Genomic DNA, 22,997 nt, shown 5'->3' on the forward strand with positions numbered 1-22,997 from the left:
CCAACAACCCACCCTCCTTTTGCTAAGCCGTGCATCAGCAGCATGAATTCCAAGAAGCAGTAGGTGTTTCTTGGCATTTCAACTGGGATTTTGGAAAGGGAAGCCGGGTATTTAATGGGAAAAAATTGCGATGGAAGGAAAGGATGCGGAGGCTGCACACAGCCCTGGGTTTGCAGGCATGTGGAAGTTGTTGAAATAGGTAAAGGGTTGAAATTGGCATTTGGAAAATGGTGGCTATTTTTTTTAGTTACTTATACCACAGAAGAATATAGGGAAAAGCTGGGCCACAAAGAATTTTTCCTGTTTTGCAGTTTGCTGACAGCAGAAGGTAAAACATGTCCTTGAAGATACACAATTTTACATAAACAGCTGATGTTTACATAAGCCTAGATAAGTTTGTGAAAAACGCAGATAGCAAAAGATGCGGTGTTAGCTGAACTCCGCTATCCTGCTCTCTGTCCATGCAATAATTTATCATTTTTTTGTATTGTTGCAGTGTAAGAACAAAGTGAACAGCTGCACCTTCACCAAAGCAACCACCTGCGTTCCTCTTCTCCTCTGGAATGGACAATGGGATGGTCTCTGACTTTATCATGATCAAAAACTTCTTCCTCTTCTGCGTTTCCATGAGTTTAGCCAGCCACTTTGGGTGAGTTGCTAGTTGCATTTGAATTTCTGCTGTGGCTTTTTTAAGGAAATGAGAAACCTGGGCTCCGTGTGGTACGGAGCAGCTGAGCAAAACAAGCGGGCTTTGCGTTTCATCTGAACGGGCTGGTGTCAGGGGGAAGGGAGTTGTTTGCTCTGCTGTTCAAATTTGCTCTCTTGTATCAGTTCTTTAGGCATGCTGTGGTGGCGTAGGGCATGGCTTGTGGGGCACAGGGAGCTCAGACCAGGCCTACAGCTGCTGAGTGCTCTGACCTGGGTTTAGCACCGCCAGGGGCTGTGGTGCCCTCTGCCCCTATGTCTGTGGTGTCCGGATTTTGCACCTTCCCTCTCACCTGATGGGTGCTGGTTATAGGCAGTAATGCAAAAACAACCCTGAAACTGCAACAGTGAGATTTGATGCACGTTACATCAAGCTGGTACAAGCTTTCGTCCTGAGTGACGTAAGATAGTGACTGCTAAGAAGGACGTCTGAGTTTGAAACTTGTTAGAATAATTAGAAATCACGTTTCCCTGAAGCATATAACAAGGAATCCCGTTTCCTTATTTTTGCTTTGGATGCTTTCCTGACGGTGATATTCTGAAAACTGTATCAAAGAGATGCTCTGACCGTAGGTCTCAGAAAATGAAAAATAAAGTCAGAAACCCTCTATTTATATGTTTTTCCTGTACCCAGAGATCTTAAGAACTTTCTGAATATGAGGTATACAATGGAATCTGGAAAAAGCATTTTGCAAGTGCTTGGGAAATGTAGGTTGATTCTTCTTTGTGGAGGAGAACAATTATTTATGATTTCACCAGAAAAAAATGAATCCTCCCAACATGCTGATTCACAAGCACACCCATCAATTCCTTGCTATAAGAAGATACAAAATGGAGATGCAAATCAGTTTCTGGTTTCAAGCAAACGGATTTGTTCCAGATTGGATCTAGGAGAAAGACCAAACTTTGAGTGGTGACTGTCTATGCTGTAAGCAAAGCTTAGCCTGTATCAAGCACGGTATCAAGCACGTGTCCTGTGCAGGTAGGCGGAAGCCTGTAACCTCAGAGGTTTATACGAACAGTTGTAGGACTGCTCTCCACAGAGGATGCAGAGAGTTGCACACTCTTTTTATTCACCTTGGAAAAACCTGGTCCTTCTTTCACCATGGTCTAAGGCAAAAGTGTCCCAGGATTTTGTGACAGAATTTTAAGAGGGAAGAGATAAGGTGGGACTTGCTTTAAACTTGTCTTTAGATTATTGTAGTTTGACAAAGTATTTCCACATTGAGAAAATCTTGGTGACTATAACCTTAACTCCTTCTTGGTTGTTTGTCAACCCTGTAGAAGGGATACATTGCATTAGTTGAGTGTGACCTGCTTGGTGTGTGGGTCTTTTAAGTGTGTTTCTCCTCTAACAAAAGAATAGATAGACGAGGATGCAAAAAGCCCCAAAACCAAACAACGCAAAACCCAGACGGTTTAGCCCACTCTTGACTCCAAAGCAAATACTGAATCAAAGTCCCAGGAAGAAATCAGTGTGTGACCTGTAACACGTCAGATAGGACAGTTAGAGGAAACTAGGACACTTGTTTTCTGCAAGTTAGTCAAAAAGCTTCTGTGGACTAAAATGAGATCATCATGTAAATTCCCCCCACCCCACCCCCCTTGCCCCCCATTTCTGATCTAGTAATTTTAGTCCAGGCCTGCAGAGATAAGCAGCTTCAATTCATTGCACCATTCACACACTGCCTTAGGGCTGAATTCTGACCCTGCTCAAAAGACACAGGATGCTCCAGCGTTTCTGCTTCAGAGGCAGAAGCAGTTTCAGAGTGTAATTTGCTAAGTGCTTTGGGACTGCCTCTTCAGGACGGAGCCATACAATTAACATGTAGGCTGCTGTATTAACTGCAGGAATCTAATACTGATAACACTTGCTGTTGCTACCAGGTTCTTCTTTATTAGCTTCATCCATGTTTCTACTGCACTGTTATATTGCAGTGAGTTTTGCAGTGTGCTAGATTAAAGTGATTGGTCTAAGTAGCACAAATTAAAAATCAAAATACTGTAGGACATTACAGATGAAGGAAGATATTTTTATACAGTTCTCCATAGTCATTCCATATTTATATTAAATCATAAATACGGTTTTTGCTGACATAGCCAAAGCCACCTTGGGGGATTTTCATGCACAATGCCTGGTAACATAAACAGAAATTATGTATCTCAATCTACTAGGCTACTTGAAAAATCTCAGCAAAAGACTGTGATTAATGTTTAGCATAAATGTGTAATGACTATCGAGAATTATCCACATTAGTAGGCAGTAGGGGAGGACTGTAGACATAATTGGTAGCAGCTATCTAAAGAAAAATCACTGAATTAAAATTAAAAGATATAGATGAACTGAGGTTTTGAAGTCCCCTCCCATCCTGTTTTTGGTTTAACACTTTTGTGAATCCACTTCTGCGGAAACGGTCGAGCACGAGTCAAGGCTTTTTCAAGCCTGCTTGAATTCAGCCTTGAGTTTTATAATGCTCTAACAAGTTAAGGTGTTTTACTTAAGCATTTCAAGGTAGCTCACAACTGTCTCAAAAGTAAACATTAATAATAAAGCTGGAGAATGATTAAAAGTAAAATAAAACCACGAAGAGTATGTTCAGGTGAGACCAAACACCCCTTGTGGGCCCTTGGGGTGCCCAGGTAGTGGCAGCCCTGTGGGGGTTGGTGCCATGTGTGGCTGCTTGCACACAGATCTCCCAGAGATGAGGTAGCCCATGGCTGGCTCCAAGCTGGCCAGCTCTTTGCAGGTCCCAGGCCGTCCATGGGGGCACACTGGTGATGCACAGTCCTGGTGTGTTTGCGTTTTGGACGTGCAGTTTCAGGAATCTGTCCGAGAGCCAGAACCAGCAGGGATGGTTCGTGTACCCACAGTATAGTTGCCATCTGCTAATAATATTTATAATAGCAGAAACACAGAGAACAGAAGATCCCAATTATGTGTATGCAGCCCAGCATTTCTCTGTACACTCTGAAGAATTCAGTCTGTGGTGTGTCTGTAGTTTCACATACTCCTTCTCCAGCTCACAGCCCTTATCACTAAGACCATAATCCTGCTATTTAGGCAAAACATACCTCTCCTTCAGGCTGTTATTTCAAGTTAGTCTCTGCAGCCTTAAGCAGTTAGTTCTGCTAGGGTACCTCATTCCAAGTACTTGCGATGCTAGGGAGTTCTTCCTCATATTTTTAAGACCAATTTTGTAAGAATTATTATATCCTTATGCAGTCATGCATGTCTATTTATTTTTTTATTTTGTCTTCCTTTCATTCTCCACATCTCCAGATAGCTTTTTTAACCCATTAGACAATTTTAATAACTGGAAAACTAAATTGCTATCTAGAGCTGCTTGCAGGAGGCAGACATTTATCAGTCAGTCCCACTGCCAAACAGATGAATGACTTCTCTGTCCCTCTGGCTGGCCAAAGAGCAGCAGTGTCCCTCAGGCCACCCAGCTCATACCTGGTGCAGGAGAAGCTCTGGCATGCAGTATCTCCCAGTCAAGCTGCAGCTCAGTGACCTGGGCAGCTGAGAGGTGTTTAATGACCCTGGGAGCAGTTCACCACATCGAAAGGGGCATTACAATGTCGGGGGGGAGGACTGTAAGATGTCACCCTGTAAAAAACAGGCTTTCACTGCACTGCTCACAAATTGCTCCTTCCCAGAAGGTAGTAAAACGTGCCCTTGCTAAGTAAAAGAATTAATTTATTTATTAAGAATCTGAAAATAGTTTTAAAATCTCATCATTTTAGTCAGTCCCCTGTTCTAATCTGATGCAAAAGAATTGAGTCTTCAGTACACAAATTCACAAAATTGAGTTCAGGTTTTTAGATCTCAAGAATCCATACAGAAGGGGTGGCAAGAAGCTGACTTAGAAAAGTAAATCTATTTTCTTTGATGTCTAGCCAGCTGGCTTTGTCCAAAACTTTGCATTCTTCACTGTCTTCCATAAACTGTTAGTTTTTCTGAAGTTCAGATGTAATTGGAATCCTATTAAAGCAAGTTATTGGAAACACTACTCTTAAAAGAGAGAGTAAAATGTATCTTTCAGTAGTAGAATACTCCTCAGTTATTTTTTCAGAAATTATTACCTTCTTTTTTAAAAAAAGAGGTTTTGGTATAATCATAAAAATATCTACCATACATTTTCTTCTTATTACTACTAAGCTATGAGTTATACCTGCCATGTTTTTGACTAGATGGCAAAAAAAAGACAATGATGTTTAAAGTGGTAAATGATGAAGTCATCAGAAGAGGTAGCTGAGCATCTTTAGAGTTATTACATTTTACACTGATGGGCCCCTTCTGTGGCTTCTGATTTTTTCAGTTACCCTGAAATTGCAATATTAAATAAATGTGATGAGAAGTATTCCTTGTTGGTTTAGTTTATGTTCAATAATGAGCTTTAAACGCAATTATCTCTGAATTTTCTTGGCATTTCACTAAGATTCTTTTCTAGGTTTATTTTTATCTCTAACTGAAAATTTCTGCTATAAAAACATTTTTCACTGCAGAGAGGCAATAATGTGCTTACCTACTAATATGTTGATAAAGCCTAATCCTTAGCTGTGTGGAAATAATTAGTTTAGGGTAGGTAACACCTATTTCTATTATTTCACTACTGTTGAGCTATATAGTATCTAATATATGCATGTAACTTTGCAAGTAGCAAGCTTTGACGTGTCTTTTTACATGTCACGACAATCTCAGCCCTTACTCCAAAACATTTCTCAATCACAGAAATTAAATGCTAACTTTCTGTTAAGACAGAAAAAGTCACTTACATAAAAGCAAACGGCAATCCATCTACAAATACAACTTCACATAATGCTGGCATTTCACTAAAATTCAGACTCGGATGCCTTCTTTTTCGGGTGATCGGCCAAATTTAAATTGGATTGCAGTTTTGCAGAAGTGCAGACTTTTTACCAGTCTTTTCCATAGTTGTTTCTCCATCTTTTTCCTCTATTATCTTTTGTTTTGAAGAAATAAAAGTGTTTCAGTATATGGGGTGTGTATACTATTCCTGTGAAAGACTTACATAGCTGAGAGAGAAGGAGGTAGCATCAATTACTTGTTAGATTGAGAGGAGCAGTTATGAGAACTAAGTATATTTTGTCCCGTCCCCACAAAAATAGTTCAATGGAAATCCTCCCTCAGAGTTCAATTGGCTTTGAATTCAGCCATAAGCACTAAAAATAACAAGCTTTTTCATGAGCAGAGAAACTAGCGAAGCTTTGTGTCCTGTGCCCCCAGCACTGTATCTTTGCAATAATCCCAGCTCCACATTTGATATCCCTTGTTCCCATCTCCCATTGCAACACCTACGTTTTACCTCTACTGTCCCTTTCTCCCAAGATCTTTCATAATGACCTGCAAGTCTCCTCCACATCTCTTAATTGTCAGAGAGGAGGGGGGCTGGTCTTGCTGAGGCTGTTTCTGAGCTACATGCATATTGAGTGGCCCAGTCATCGAGCCAGAGGGAATAGATGACTGCTAACCTCACATTTTTACTTAATGAGGCACTAATTCAGATTGCTCTCCCCTTGTCTAGTCGAAGCTTCTCATGAAACTTGTAGGAATGAAATGAAGTTTGATCTCTTTGCTTCTTTGTCAGATGCAGTGGAAAATGAAAATGGGTTCCTACGTTGATGCGGTGTAGCAGGCAGACAGCATGATGCATATCTCTTTGTTATGAAAAAGAAAAGATAAAATAGATGAGAAAAGTCGAAAATAGTATTCTAGGTGTACTGGATTTTCATGCTTTATGCTAGGATTTTATCAAAGCGTTAGTTGTGGTTGCTGCATTTAAAGGAAGTCTCTAAGTTCTGTCTCCTGTTTGCATTTGTTAAGCTGCTGCTTGTGAATTTTCACTTCTAAATGGTGAATCCCTTCAATTACAATTGACAAAGAAGTGTACAGTCTTTTTTTCTGGAATGGTCCAGCCTGAAAACATGTCTTATGTTTCTGTAGGCAGTTTGCATCTGCTGAATTAACTGTCTTGTCTGTCTCAGTTGCTCACTAGAGGTTGTGGTCACAGCATAGAAAACAGAATTAATTTGGACTTTTGACCATGAAGATGGAAAATAGACAAGATTTGTGGCTATGCCTCCACCTGCAGTGAGGGAGCTCCTTGGTGGCCTTGGGCTCTGCAGCATGGAGCTTGCTGAGGGTTGCAGCAGTGCCAGCTGCACTTAGGTCATAGGAAACCTCCTCAACCAGGAATTTTCATGGGCTTCAGTGCTTCAGGGAATCACACCTGTGCTCCCTGGACACAACCGTACTCCCATGGCCTGAGATGCTTTTCACTCTTTTTCTTTTCAGCAGAAGCATAAATGGTAAAGGGAACGAGCGCAGGACTGGGGGTCCCCAGGTCTGTCAGGGGACACATGGCTGAGAGCAGCTTGTTCTGGGCTAGGTCTGGCGTCAGTAAAACTTCCAGATGCATTGCAGAGGTGTCAGTGAGGTCTCATTAGTGGAAACCTTATGCAGGTAAAACCAGGTTGAGGTCCCTTTGTCTTTCTTTGTATGAATCCTATTCCATTAGGTAAGGCAAACACATATGTTACAAGCATTATGCAAGGAAAGCTGTTCAGAGAGATATTCTGAGCTTCTCTATTTATTTACTGATTTATTTCCCTGGGGACTAGTAGTAAATAAACATGGATTCTTTTTATTTATTTATTTATTTAAATCTCTGGATGAGTGTCTCCCATGGAGTTCAGGTTGCTGAGTGTAAGCTGTTCCTGCCTGCTGGCAGGGTGCACGAGGCAGGGTACAGCTCCTGGTGGGGTGATGTGCCCTGTCACAGCTGGAGCATTTGCTGGTGATCTCAGCAGAGGCTGAATCATGAATAAGCGCCTAGTGTGAGCTGTCTTAAGAGATGCTCGTTGCTTGCTGCAGGTGTAGCATTCATATGGATAATCTGCCATGTCTATTCTTTAGGTAAGCAAAGGCATTAATAAGCAGGGGATTCTCCTAAGCATCTTTAAATGAAAATCAAACAGATTTTATAATGCGAGTTGTTAGTTGTGCTGTGAGCAGCTTCCTAGGTCTCAGCCATGGATAAAATGATGAAATAAAAAAGAGTTCGGAATAAATACAAATCTGGCCCAAAAGATATGGAATGAGGCCCACTACACATTGCTGTTATTTGCATACTACAAGGGAGAACTAATTTATGCAAAAGAGAGAGGAGGAGTGAAGAACTGTGTTTTCTGTACAGCAGTATGTTTTTCAGATACCCCAGTGATACCCCAGTGGGATTTTTGAATGTAGTGGGAGTTTGTTATCCTCAAATAAGGTTACAGTTCATCCTTTGTTCTGGCAATAAATTACAGAAACTTTGAAAATTGGAAGCTGTTTGGCATTTAAAGATCGAACAGCACCTTCAGGCATACTTGAAGGCGGATCCCCAGGCAAACCTGTGCTTCTCATGCAGCTCCCCAGCCAGCTGATGTAGTTCCCAAGGAATGGAGAGCTAACCTGGGGAAAGCCAGTGACAGTTTTTGCCAGCGCTGTGAGCTGACTGGCCATGGATGGAGCCATGCCAGCACTGGGGAGGTGATGGGGCCGATGTGGGAAAGGGTAGCGCAGGGCACAGGGATCTACCTGTGCATTCCAGAGATCAAAGACAGAGAGCAAAGGGCTCAGGTGTCCCCCAGTCCTGCACCCCAGGGCTTTACCTTCACAGCCATTCTTTGGGTCCTCCTCCAGGGAGAGTTATTTACGAGTTTACAGTAATGAGGAAATTAATGGCTGCAGCTCCCTGTGCTATTCAGGAGCAGCAGGAGAGAACAGAGCCTTGGAGACTCCATCACAAAGTTCCCGTGAGACTGAAGCCCCTTGAAACCAGCATGGCTTTTGACATGTTTCCTTTTGTTTGTATAAAACAGCTTTTCACAAACGCCAACACCATCAGTAAAAGAGGAGGCCAATGATAACATCACGATATTCACCAGGATCTTGGACGGTCTGCTGGACGGCTACGACAACAGACTGCGCCCAGGACTGGGAGGTAGGATAACGCCTTGGTTCAGCCAGCCCCCGCTGGGTGGGACCATCGTCTACGTGGTGCCCTCCCAAGTGGGTACCTGCTCCTGGCAGTGACAAGGGACTTGTGTTTGATTAACTAAACTAAGTCCAGAAAGCAGATTTGTCTCCTAGCAAATGGGGCACGAGAAAAGGATTACTGAAAGTCGTGTTCTTTCAGTCACTCAGGTTATCTGAGGTTGGCTTAGGAGAGCATCTGTGATACATTTTTTTCTGTAATGGAGTACAGTTTGGGGTTTTTTTTCTGGTACTTCCTAAGCTGAGCAAGACATTATGCTAGTCGGTTGCTGCGAGATTCCCTTACTGGTCAGCCTGTATAAAATTACGTTGGTAAAGCACATCTTTTTTTAAAAACAGATCCCCAGACCATCCATATTTAGACAAGTACAGGAAATCTGTATTGATATGTCTTTTTGATAACCTCTACAGCAGCTATTTTAAAACTGTAGCATGTGAATAGTGGTTGCCATCCTAACCTTGTTGAGCCCTCCTTCAGCTCTCTTTCCCCCAGATTTCTCTCATTTTATACCCATGTGTAAACCATCTGTTATGTTTCTTCCTGGCCCTTTTTTAATCTGGCTACCCCCACCCCTTCCTCTTGTGAGACCAACACATTGCTTTCATCCCTTTCTCTCCTTCTCCTCTCACTTTACAGAGAGACGCTTGAAAATAGGGCTCGATGCTTTTTATCTTATATAACGAACTTCTGAAATTTCTGCCCTTAAATTAAATTAGACCTGGATTTGAAAAGATGCCAGAAGGACTTAGAGACTTGAGGGTAGAAATAATTTGACCTAACTTCGGACATCTCTGATAGATGTCTGAAATCAGGCAGATCACCCAAGCCAGCAGAGGGGAGTAGGTCCTTCCAAGATACACTTCATCTCATCCTGTGGTAGGTATTACGTAAGTGCTGGCAACGTGCACTGACAGCCCAGAGAGCCAATCTCATCCTGGGATGCATCAAAAGAAGGGTGGCCAGCAAGTTGAGGGAGGAGATTCTTCCCCTCAGCTTTTGTGAGTACTGGAATCCCAGCATAGGAGGGACATGAACCTGTTGGAGCATGTCCAGAGGAGGCTACCAAGATGATGAGAAGGCTGGACTACCTCTCCTGTGAAGACATGCTGAGAGAGTTGGGGTTCTTCAGCCTGGAGAAGAGAAAGCTCTGGAGAGACCTTATAGAAACCTTCCATTGCCTAAAGGTGCTTAGAGGAAAGATGAGGAGGGACCTTTTATCAGGGTGATAGGATGAGGGGTTGAACTGGAAGAGGATAGATTTAGGTTAGGTATTAGGAAGAAATTCTTTACCTTGAGAGTGGTGAAGCACTAGAACAGGTTTCCCAGAGAAGCTTGACCATTCCTAGAAGTGGTCAAGGCCAGGTTGGATGGTACTCTGAGCAACCTGATTTAATCAAGGGTGTCCCTGCCAATGGCAGGGGTTTGAAACTAAATGATCTTTACAGTCTCTTAATTCTGTGTTTCTGTGATCAGAACCTGTCAGTCAGAGGAAATGCACCCTCGAAGGGCTGGTTTCCTTCTGACTGTAAGAACAAAGCCTGGACTCCCAAAGGTCAACAGCTGCATTTGATCCAGGATGAAATGCCTCCTCAAGCATGCTCTTAATTTCAATCTTTTGGGGATTTTTGAGTGATTCAGGAATTAATAGTAAAAAGCATTGCCAGTAGGTATTTGCATTTTAAGCAATTACTAAAGCAGAGCCTATGTTTATTACAGAGAGAATAACTCAGGTGAAAACAGACATCTATGTTACCAGTTTTGGTCCCGTGTCAGACACAGAAATGGTAAGTTAGCATGTGGCTACCAACTCAGTTGAATTTGCTAAAGTCATTTTTGGTACCATCATTTCTGTTCAGATCCTGCAATACCTCGAGTGTTTCTTTATGCCAGGAATACACCATTGACGTTTTTTTCCGACAAAGCTGGAAGGATGAAAGGCTGCGATTCAAAGGACCTATGCAACGCCTCCCTCTTAACAACTTGCTTGCCAGCAAGATTTGGACCCCAGACACTTTTTTCCACAATGGCAAGAAGTCTATTGCTCACAACATGACAACCCCAAACAAACTCCTGCGCCTGGAGGACGATGGCACTCTGCTGTATACCATGAGGTAATAGCCAGGGTTGATTTTTTCTGATTCCCAGATAACTACAATTAGTTGTGGGGAGAATCACTTTCTCCACTCCTAGTAGAGCCAGAGAACCAATCTTTCACACATATTTGTGTGAATATCAAGAAAAATGGAAAATGTAATTATAGCCTTCAAGTACAAATTAATTTGTAGCTTCTGAATAGTGCTAGTACTTAACTATTTCTTTTGATTAAATGGAAAGCATATTCTCAACAGATTTGATGATTCAGTTCAGCTTTTTTATGATTATATTCTCTCTTACTGTTTGTGTTTGCAGCTGTAGTGCAGACTGCAGGAGAACAGTATCCAAGACCAGAAACTGAGACTTTGTTCTGGGGCAGTACATCTTGAACCCTTGGAGCTTTTGTTACATTTTTTTTTTATTATTAATTTGACTAATAGGGCTAAAAGACAAATGACCATAGGGATAAATGACATAAGCTAGCAGCACTGTGAAGCTGCTTTAGCAAGTACAGTCCTACAAACAGGGCTGGTACATTATATTACAGAGAAGCAAATGGGTGTCTCAGATCTTCAGAGTTGTGCTCCTCCTCTGACTTGAGTATACTGGCAAGAATCATCATTGCGTAATGTAGATAGAAGATATAATGTCAAGGATTTTAGGTGTCTGAAATTATTTTCAGGACAAATCCCACATCAGTGTATGGCAATTTGCTCATTAAAGGTAATTAGCCTGTAGTAATTAAGACTGCTGTGTATCTTCAACAGGGACCATAGTCATATGGACAACTTGAAAAAGGGGATAAAAGGAAAAACTTACTGAGCAACAAAGGGTTATGCTGAACTTTGCATAAACATGCCCAGAGTGGTGCCCAAGACATAGCAAAGTGCTCAGGAGCCTGAAGTTGGGCACTGAGATGACTCAGTTTTCAGCAGGCAACCCCCAGCCATGTATGGGAAGCTGAATTCTGGTGCTGTGTCGTGCTGTGGGGCCACAGTCCTGCATGCTGGGAGGGCGAGTCCCAGGCTTGCTCACAGGCCTAGTGGTTAAGACTTCCTGAGGCTGAAGATGGTTATCCTTCTATACACAGGGACCTGGAGTTTCCCAGGTTTTGTTTCAGGGGTTTCAGACATACTTGATTTTTTTGAGCCTAGTCTCAAATCCCTTCTCCTGGAAGGAAAAGGAGATACAGGGTATCCTTACATATTTCCTTACAGCTTTAGACTATCCCAGTTATAACTGCATTGGCACTAAAATGATTTAGACATGATGGAAATCAGGTTTAAAAGAAGGAAAAACCATCCTAATTTTCTTTTCTGCTATGTGTGTTGCTGTTCTTGCTAGCCCCAAATTAGTGATCACTGCAATAACAAACCAAAAAACGTGAGGATGCACAGACACACTTAAAAGTCCAAATAGCTACCAGAAAAACTTCACCAAAAAAGTTAGCAATGCCAGCCTTAAAACCAGTCTCACTGCTGCATGGACTACGTAAGTGCCACTCCAGAGATTGCAGCAGTGGCAATTCCCAATTATTTGTGAAAATTACTTGTTTAAGTGAATTCCAGATCAGAGTCACATTCATCCTGCAGCAAAGCATTACATTGTGGGGCAGATCTCACAATTTCCATGCAAGCACTGGTTTTTGCTGTGTTAAACAAATGCAGTGAAGCTCTGATTCATTAGGTGAGGAGGTTAGCCACCACAGCTAGCAGAGTGAGACCTGGGGGAACTAGATGTAGGTGAGATCATCACTGAATGAATCTGAGTTGCTCTGTGAAGGTGTCTCTCTGGTGAAAATGGCACACTATTGCCAGGTGCCACAGGTACCATTCTGAAGCTCAGCATATGCAGCTGGGGAAAAATATGGATGTGACAAAGACTTTGTCATCATCCCACTCAGCTCCTTTTTTCCCTGTTTTTTTTTTGGGATTGATTTTGTAGACTACAGAAAGAACAGAATGCTTTTTAAATCTAAAAAAACATGTAACGTAACTTTTTTTTTGTTAGAATATTGTCTGTGGAAATAAAATTTCTACTAAGCACAGTATATGATAAGGAATAGAGTGCTGTCTGATAAGAAATCAGATTGCTTTCCACTTTTACAAGTAATAACTTTAAAGTGTCTATTCCCTTCTGTTTAGATATGAGTCAGGAGCCTGCTTTTGTAACATGCATGGAGCTGTGCTCCTTTAGAAGCAGAGCCATTCTGTGCCGCAGGGTGGCTTGAGGATCCCATCCCAACCTGTTCAGAGGTGACTGTGACAAGCAGCCAGCCCCTTCAGCTTCCCTGAGTGTCCTAACAAAGGTGACAGCTAACAGAGTTACCTAGGATGGCTTTCCTTGGGAAGAAAGGCAGCACTGGGCTTTTCTGTGGGGGAGCTGCTTGTCTCAGTGGTAGTGTGTTGTGAAGTACTGAGTTTCAGCTGAGGCTCGAGCCCCAGTTCCTGTAGCTCCCATCAGGCTTACTCAGTTCTCAGGATCTGGGGATGTGTAGACAACCCTCTGTTAGCTCTGCATTCTCCGCGTTTCCAAGGAGGAATTGCGAGCTTCCCAGACTGTACGTAGGAGTATTCTGTGTGGGGAGGATTGGACCCTCTGTCATTGACAGAGATGCCTGAATTGCTTTTGCAACCTTGCATCTGGCTGCCTGAATGAAAGGGAGGAAAGCAGCCGAGCCAATGCTGACCTTCCATCCTATTTCACTTCCAAATCTACCAAGTATGATCAGCTGAGCAAACTCCCAGCTTTAGCACTTGTTAGGACATACATTTCCATGACACACGTGTTTACTTATGAATAAAAAGGTACACCTCGCATATTGCATTTGATGATACGTTGTCTGGGTCAGAAGTTGATGGGATGTGTGTTGCTAGGGAAATCTGATAGATGGCTTCTGTATATGTGTGGCATTAAAACCCTTCTGTGCGAATATAGGAGCACAACGTGGACAGATTTCACAGACAGCAGTGTTCTCTGTGGGGAACGACTTAATAATTCTGGTTGTCTTTCACTGACGAGGACCTATTAGTTTTATTTCACTAATGTGGTTTACAAACAAAGCGCTCCGGAAGGGAACGCTGCAGATTCTGTTTCTGCCCCTAGAGGGGAGTATTGTCCCTAGCTCCACTTCTGAATGTTTTACTGTCTTTTTTTAGTAAGAACACTGGTATAAAAAGCACTAGAAAACATACTTCATGTTTCACTGTTATATATAGAAAGTAGCTTTGTGAGTGGAGGTAAAAATTAGATTATTTCCCTTAAAAAAATTAAAATATATTTAGTTTATCTTAATCTGAGAAATAAATATTGTAAATGTATAGAATTCGTTTGTTCTGGAAAATTGGAACAGTGATTTAAGCAACATTTTCAGGCTAAGAAGAGAACATGTTTCAGTGAGATGCATTTTTTTTTTTTTGCTCAGTGGGAATTGGCTGTAAAGACAGAAGCTTTGATAAATTTTGCTGCAGAATGCCAGAAGAAAATGCTGTGAAGAAGTCAAAGATTGTATGAAGTAGAGCATGCTCACTAGAATTAACTTTTGGACCATCAATTAACTTTTTGCCAGCAGCTTTTCTGCATTTTTTAATGGTTTTCTATCAGCTTGTAGGGAGTGAAGAATCTTTCTTGTGCCATCACAAGGGCACTCCTTAAAGCCCCATTCTCACTGTCAATTTGAAAGGACCCCAAATCCCTTTTTTATCCCTGGGGCTTCCACACATCTGATATAATCTGGGATTTTAAATAGGACATAGTCATATATCTAAAGAGTGCACAAACAGATTTTTCCCATGTTATTATGGCAACTGAAGGTTGCCAGAGAACCTGGGAGAGTTTACTGTAAAATCTGTCCCAATAATTTGCATATGAATAATTTACCAGCTGGAGAATGCAGGCATTTTTCAGCATGGTGTTAGAAAAACTCCAAAATTTTTAGTACAGCCCTGAAATGCTGCTCCAGAAAGATATTTACTATTCAGCAATGTGTGTCCACTTGATGGCAGCATAACCACGCTGCTTGCTCTGCTGTGGTGCACACACACAGGCTCACCTAGGCTGAAAATACTGATTCTTATATTAGCATTAAAACTGTATGTGCAGATGAACACACGTTAGCACAAATTCTGCTCTTCCGTGAAGGACTTGGATTAGCAACCTAACCATTTTGTCCTCCAGAGCTATTAATTGAACATAAAACCAGTTGACCAGAAGATACAGTGCTGCTTTTGAGAATTTTAATGGGAAAGAGAGTTTGTTTGTTTATTTGTTGTTATTTTTTTTAAAGGGAAAATAATTCTGTGAGAAATGTGTGGGTTCTCAAGCTCTGTCTTTTCCACATGTTGGTTTGGTATTGTGCCCCTGAGCGACAAGTGACCAGCAAATCTATGATTTAAAATGAATCCTCAGTTTTCCATCAGCCAGATGTCTAGAAGGGAACATTTCTGTTCAGTATGAATGTGTTTTTTCTTATCTCTTGTTTATGTCAATGTGTTTTAGGTATTGTATAAATATTACAAAACTAATTAGAAATGGTGAAGACATACAGGTACGGATTTCCTTTCACTGTGTTAGACTTGCTGCATTTTATTTTGTATTCAAGCTTCAAACTGCCTGAAGCTGGGAAAAAAAAAAAAAAAAAGTAATTTCTTTACATTGAGCTGAATCTTGCAGAGTGATGAAAATCTGCTGTGGTGGCTAGGACTCTCAGCTGCTTTTCGTCAATTCAGATTTTGAGAGAGCTGGAGAAAATAGGGATATGTGAAGCAAAGGGCCCTTTCCTGAGGATAATGGCAGAATTCTTGTTTAAACACCAAGTCTCTTGGTTCCCATTGCTCTGTTTTGGATGCACATTGCCCCATTTCTCAAAAGTTGTCCTTCAAGGAACCAAGATTTGTTGTTTTGAAAAATCCAGGGCTGGAGTTACTCAGAGGGAGAGAAAGGCATCAGAGGAGACTGTGGTGTACCACGTTCAAAACGGGCAATTATGACCTGTCCAAATATAGTCCCTATGTAGATTGTGTGACAATGGCCTATTCTGCTGGGCATTGAAAAGTGGGCAGAGCCCTGCAGAGATCTCCATCACAGAGATGGGAACTCGCACAGCAAGGGCAGAATTGATTAAAAGACAAAGCCCAAACCAGAACCTTGGATGTCCTTGGATGGGGGGGATGCTTGCTTGGACTTTGAGGAACTACAAAAGGTACAACTTTAGTTCCAGGTCTGTGCTGAACTTAGAGGCAGACCCACCTTCCCTTTCAGGTTAGCTGGTACAATTCCTGCCAGATTCCTTTGTGTTCCACCTGCTTTATAGGCATGAAGCAGCAGGGTTGGCATGCATGGATGGGGTGACTGAACAGAACCCAGAGAGAAGCAGCACCCTGACAGGTGCCGCCCAAGCACCCAGGGAAAGCACAGATGCCTTGGTGACTCTGTCTCTGCCCAATCTGCTTCTGAATCTGGGGGCTTTGAAAGTACCTGGTAGATGCTGAAGAATTGTTATGACTCTGCTGCCTTTTTTTTTTATTAGGGGAGGATAACGTTACAGTAGACTCCCTGGTCATTTCACTTAGACTGAAGTTAATATCTTCATCTGCCCAATCAGATATACCACCCTCTGAAGTACATTATATTTGTGCTGAACATCCGACTGCCAGTGGGTAATCTAAGATACACTGTGGTGTAATGCACTGGGCAGGGTGGGTGGGATTCACCTAATTCTCTTCATCTGTAATGTTGGTGACTGCAGCTGAGCCTCTTGGCTCAGATTTGCTCCCAATGCAGGAGAAGGAATTTCTTACAGAGTTAGAAGTCTGTGTTATTTCAGATGTCTACTTCAGTAGTGAAGTTAAAAAAGGCTCATTTTTCTCCACTCTCACTTTAGGGATTCTTGTTGATTTTTTTTTTCACAGTGGCAGATGAAGGAATACAGCTTAACTGATACCTTTGTTTAGACACATAAATCCCATCTTAGTTATTTCCTTTGGTGTTTCTCCATACTTGTGTAGCCTGGAAAAGGGTAGTGTGCCAGCAACCTAAAGGTATGGAATGTTCTGGCCAGCAGCTGGTCCTGTAGCTGTTTTGTGGAGGATTCACACAGTTTCCTCTCTGTGCAACATGAAGCCCAAGGTTGGGCAAGTGTGCAGTCTGAACACACATAAATTTGAGTCAGTCCTCCACTTTTGTCTAGATGGGTGTAGGAGGGAATATAGTGCATCATAAGAGGAACTCAAGAAACAAATGTCACTAGGAGGTTCGGCCCTTCCTTCTCGGAGGTTGAACTGTAACAGGTGATTATGCTGCAGCAGATGCTAGCACTGGTGGTGGTATAAATAACAAACAGATGGTAAATTGAGGCCTGTTTAATGGCTATTTATGGTGTTAAACAGCTGAGGAATCATAAGACTCTTTCCCTGGAGCAGTGAAAACCCGCAGTCTGACCCTTTACCTGGCCCTTCATGGCTGTATTGATCAGAAACATACAGCATTTCAGAAGCAAGGCCAAAAAACCCCAATAATATCCTGCTTGGATGGCTGAACAACCTTCTTCATGGACCAGTAAGGTGCATACACATAGGTATGTGCATGTTTCCCTGTGAAAGACCCTCTCACCCCAGTCACTGCTTCCCCCTTTTGCAGAGGTGTGGGGAGCATAAATGTTACACAAAAGACAGGAGATTATGAGGAGTAACCTTGGAGGTGGACCTGAGATGGATAAGAGGAAGCTGAGATTAAAAACAAGTGGTTGAAAGTGATGTTTTTGAGCTCTAGGTCTGAACTGTGGAAAATAACCAAAGAATTCAGTATTTTGGGTTGCTGGGTCATAATCCTTCCTACCTACCTACCTTGCCATGTCTGTGCATCCCAGTGTTGATGTGAGAGAGCCCAAATGGGGTGGTACTGCCCATCTGGTGTCTGCTCCTCCTCATCCCTCCCCCTACCCTTACTTTATGAATCCAGATAATTTTTCTCAGTAGAAAATACCCCATGTAGTTTATGCCTGTCCATAGAAATATAAAAGGGTGTGTGAACTGGGAGGAAGCAAAAGGATGTCTGTGCAGTGAGGTAGCCTTCATGGAGGAGCACATGCCATACTGACAGGCAGAAATGGAAAAACAAAAGCCCTTTTGGACAGTCAGAAAACCTGCGCTCATCAAGCTGCCTAGCAGGTGATATGAAAATTGGAGGATGGCTGCACTGTGTCCATCACAGTCCTTAGCCTTCATCAATTAGTGTGCTTTCTATGCTCCTTTCTCTCTTACTCGGGTTTTCTGCCACTGAAAGCAAAGGTTGGATGTGCAGTTGACTGGCACCAAGTACTGTTGTTGCTGGCTGGTTCTGCCAGTAGCTGGGACTGGCCTCTCTTGAGAGCCAAAAAGAAGCTGATGCTTCAGTGTTACTCAGCATTACAAGAACAGCTGTACTTACTGCAGTTAGCTCCTCGTTGAATTTGCTGTCAAAAAGCCATGCAGATAAGGAGATTATAGTCAAAATGTGTAGCATGGGCAGACTTAGGGAATGCGTGGCCTGGCAAAATGAAGTGTGGGCTGGTTGAGATGTTGTTTCCCATTTCACCTGCATCAACAACTTCATCAGCTTCTCAGCATTGCTAGAGCTAGCTAGATTTTTGGCTTTTAATTCAAGAGTTCACTAAATAAAGAAGCTCCTGCAGAGAAGTTTGGAAGCCTTCTTCATGGGGTGCCAAAAGAGAATTCATCATGGATAAGGGATCATAAAGAAGAGAAAGCTTGGAGAAGTTTTTAAGTGAAATTATCCAGTAAATGGGTGTGATACTGTGCAGAGCATAACCATTTTGATCTAAAGTTTCTTTAGGAAAGTAAAGTTTTTAGGAGGAGAACCTGAAAAAGGAATTGTCTCAAAAAGTTTGGGGTTTTTACTGCACCAGTTAGTCTGATAAAAAAACAGAGCTGAACTTAATCAGATAACTTGCATGGCAAGGTTTGATAAAGCGGGTCACTGCTTCATCCATTGGTTTTATGCACTTAAAAGAAGTACTGGAGAATGAAAGGTATTACCTCTACTATGAACATCTGCTTTGCGATTCTTTCTGTAAACTCCCAAATCCACATCATAGAACTTGTGTGTCCTGATGGTTATTTCATTACCTTTTTCTGTTTTTCCTGTTTCTAGAGGCTGAACATCTCCCCTCCCCTAAGAGTATGCTCTGGGTATGTCAATTTACTCCACATGCAGGGAGGAGATTCTTATAGTTTATCTTATAGGTCATTCTTACAGTTTTTGAGATCAATTCTACCACCTCAGATCATGTCACAATAACTTTGTCTTCAACAGTTCATCTAGGCAATTAAAGTCTTGTTTCACACTTCAGCAGAAGCTATGCTGAGGATTTTGTTTGCTTGAAATGAGAGTTTTGCTGTTAAGTACACCATGCACCTGAATTATGTATTCACAGCTGCCAAAAGCATCAATGACTGGAACTCTTAGTCTTCCATAGTCCCTTCCCTGTAGCATTTTAAAAGACATTTCATTGTCACATAGCACATCTCAGCATCATAGGAAAGTTGGGACATATGGTAGTATTCTTGTCAGAGTGGTTATGAAGGTGAAATGGGCTAAGACAGAAATTTCTGCAGACCACATCACTCTAGTCTTAGCTTTACTTTCTGTTCTCTGTTCACTTTATTTGGTGTATTCCAAAGAAATCAGTGTTTGTAAGTAGGAAGCAGTGGTGAACTGCCTCCACATCCCACATGGGCATGCAGATCAAGACCCTGAATCTGTATTTTGGCCTTTTTTCCAACAAAGTGATGGAAATTCATGAGCAAAGCAGTGTTTGAGTTACTAAGAATAATTACTTCTCTCCCCCTGAGCCAGGCTGCCGACAGTTACCCAGCCAGGGGCAGGTTTCAGGGTGACTCTTACAGCTATTGTGTTTCCATGGGTGAACACCTCTCCACATTCCAACACTTCTTTGTGGTGTTCTCTAACCCACTACCACTAGCAGGGTTTGTTAGGACTGTATGGCAAGTGCTTCAGAGCCAAAAAAGGTCTTCATGTATATTTATATGTGTGTCTGTGTGTGTATAGTGTGTGTGTATATGTGCTTGTATATGCATATATATGTGTGTGTGTATATATATATATATATATATATATATATATATATATATATGCTTATATTGGCACATCACATTTACTTCAAGAACACAGGGAGACATCATTTCCCTGAACTATACACTTACTGTGCTGGGACCTGAAACAGTCTTGCTTTAAAGCCTTTTGAAAGAAATAGCAGTTTGGTGATTGAAGTGTTCCCAAGACATCCTCAGAGTGGGAGAACACCTGAATGGTTGTGGCACCAAGGTCAAATGAGTAATTTCACAAACCTAACCATGTGCTCACAGTTTGAAAAAACAACCCAAACCATGAACTCTATCATTCTCCTGACCCCATGTGTGTCAGAGGGCATACTGGAGATACCACAAGGGCTCAAATCATTCTGCTGAGGTCTGACTGGAGCAGGTACCCTAGGAAGCTTCTCCTGGAGTTGGCTTCTGAAAAGTGTCTGACCCAGCCCTGAAGTCTCCTTTCTCAGGGAGCCAACAGGCCCACTGGAGTGGGATGTAGCCTGGCTAAAGGCTGGATCCACCTAACTCCTTTTTGACATGTTGGGGAGAGAGATTGTGGTAGGTTTAAAGCAAATATTTTGCCTTTTATTAAGGAAGAAGGCTGGTCTCGTGCTGGGAAAGGCACTTGGGCACACCTGAGCACCATAGCAGGTAATGCTTGCCAGCACAGCATTTAAATGCTCCCTTTAAACAGGGGTAAGGGTACTGCACAGAAATAAACAACTAAGAAGATGGAGCTGGTTTGAGGATTAATTTGGGGATTTAGTACCAACAAAAGTTTTCCTGTGTCCCCTTCATCTGTAACTCCTATTATTCAAAATTTATCTTAAATTAAGTTCTCCCAAAAGCTGCTGGTAACTCTGCCTTTCTGCTCCCCTCTCATTCTAGAGCTCTCTGTTTTAATTTGTTTTCATATTAAAGTTAGTGGGTGATAAGAAAAAGCGAGGTTTGCAGCTGTCTGTGGCTCCCTGGGCAGGTGACTGCCCTCACCTCCTACCTGGCAGCTGCAGATAGTGTTGGGAAATGTTTCCTGCACTTACAGAGTAGGAGAAGGATGCTCAGTTCCCCCTCTCTTTACCCACAAGTAGGAACAGATGCTCCTTGCATTGAGGAGATCATGGGAACAGCTGGGGAGTCCCTGCAGTGACCTAAAACAGGCTCTTTCAGGCCAGGGTGCCCCCTGTCCTGGGGACTGCTACTATGGGTTTCTCACCTCACCCTGAAGCTCACTTACTCCAATTGTCTGCCTCCCTAATATCTGAATTTATTTCCTTGACGCATCCTTGATTTTAACACCTCCTTCTTTTCCTTCTTGCTAAAAAGGAGCAATCTCTTGAAAGCATTGTCATGCTTAATTCCCTGGTGGAAATGGTTGAAGGTGACTTTTCTGAAGTGAACAAGTCTTGCTACTTGCTGCTTTTCTGCGATATTTTTTTATGTGTCTTGAAACAGAATGTCAGTAATCACTTAATGTTCTTAATGTAACAGCTATACATAATGAAGCCTTGCTAAAGCTTTCTTGTACAATTATAGGTGATAGATTAAATAATTTGTATACCTAACATTTTTTTTTCAGATAGTTAAGGTACAGAATAGTATTTTGTTGGTTGATTAACACTTGGATAGCAAGTGTTAATAGTGTGAGTGTTTTGAGCATTATGAGAACAAATTTTTGTCATTAAGAAATCGGCAACTATAATCAGGTTTTTCTACATTTTTTGGGTGAATAGTGGCCCCACTCAAGTCAGGGAGAATTTTACCATCATCTTCAATAAAATCAGAGTTTCATTCTCCTATTGCAAAGAACCCTTAACAGCCGTTTATAATCTTGTCATAGACCCTGTTTGAGTGAAACTAATCACACAGGGCTTTTATTAAGACAGAATTATGGTGGAGGAGGGAAGCTTTTAAAAGCTTCTCTTGGAAAGAACTGCCTTTTCTGTGCTGTGACAGAAAAATCCTGGTTTGGTGACTGTCTTTAGCTCAGATAACTGTGCTGCACTGGGCACAGCAAGATCATTCTGGAGTCACCATGTTAAAAGGATTAGGCAAATGTTTCATATATGCATGCCCAGGCCTCCTTTTTCTTCCTTAAATAAATGCAAACTGGGAGTAAGTAAGTTGTAATCACAAAATACACTGTATTGAAATGGACCTAAAAGGAGCATCAAGTGCAATTCCTCCTGCATGGAACCATTCCCAACAATCACCATGTGTTCAAATGCTTCTTGAGCACTGTCATGCTGGTGCTGTGCCCACTTCCCTGAGGAGCCTTTTGTAGTGCCCTGCCCTCTGGGTGAAGAGCCTTTTTCTGATAGCCAAGCTAAACCTTCCCTGACACTTGAGGTCATTCCCTTGGGTCCTGTGTCACTGGTCACCACAGAGAAGAGATCAATGCCTACCTCTTCTCTTTCCCTCACACAGAAGTTGTAGGCTCCCCTCAACCACTTCTCAAACAAGCTTCCCTTCAATGCCCTTCACCATCTTCGTTGCCCTCCTTTGGACACTCTCTAATAGTTTTATATTTTCCTTATATTGCAGCACCCAAAACTGCACACACAATATTCCAGGTGAGGCTGCCCCAGAGCAGAGCAGAGCAGAGCAGGACAATCCCCTCCCTTGCCTGGCTGGTGATGCTGTGCCTGATGCACCCCAGGGCACAGCTGGCCTTCCTGGCTGCCAGAGCACACTGATGACTCATGTTCAGCTTGATCAGGACCCCCATGTCCCTTTCCATGGTGCTGCTTTCCAGCATCTCATTCCCCAGTCTGTCCATACATTCTGCCCCATCCCAGCTGCAGAATCTGGCACTTTGTCTTGCTGAACTTCATACTGTTGGTGATTGCCCAGCCTCTGATTTGTTCAAGTCTCTCTGCAGGGCCCCCCAGCCTTCATCTGTGAATTTGCGTAGTATCCCTTCCAGTCCTGCATCCAAGTCATTCACAAAGATGTTGAAGAGCACAGGACCTGTGACAGAGCCCTGCAGAGCCCCACTAGTGACAGGCCACCTGTCTCCTGTCATCTT

At 42.3% G+C, this 22,997-nt stretch overlaps 1 protein-coding gene across 1 annotated transcript in view; it reads left to right on the top strand.

The window, feature by feature from the left end:
* The first annotated feature begins 29 nt into the window (after positions 1-29).
* Positions 30-22,997, top strand: part of GABRA5 (gamma-aminobutyric acid type A receptor subunit alpha5) — a 55,242-nt gene continuing 32,274 nt past the window's right edge. Inside the window, exons 1-4 of the mRNA XM_015632786.3 lie at positions 30-649; positions 8,596-8,717; positions 10,488-10,555; positions 10,662-10,882. Of these exons, the coding sequence (XP_015488272.1) occupies positions 564-649; positions 8,596-8,717; positions 10,488-10,555; positions 10,662-10,882 (497 nt within the window). The 5' untranslated portion in view covers positions 30-563. The remainder of the gene's footprint in view (positions 650-8,595; positions 8,718-10,487; positions 10,556-10,661; positions 10,883-22,997) is intronic.

Source organism: Parus major, chromosome 1 (genome assembly GCF_001522545.3).
Source record: "Parus major isolate Abel chromosome 1, Parus_major1.1, whole genome shotgun sequence".
Lineage (NCBI taxonomy): Eukaryota > Metazoa > Chordata > Aves > Passeriformes > Paridae > Parus > Parus major.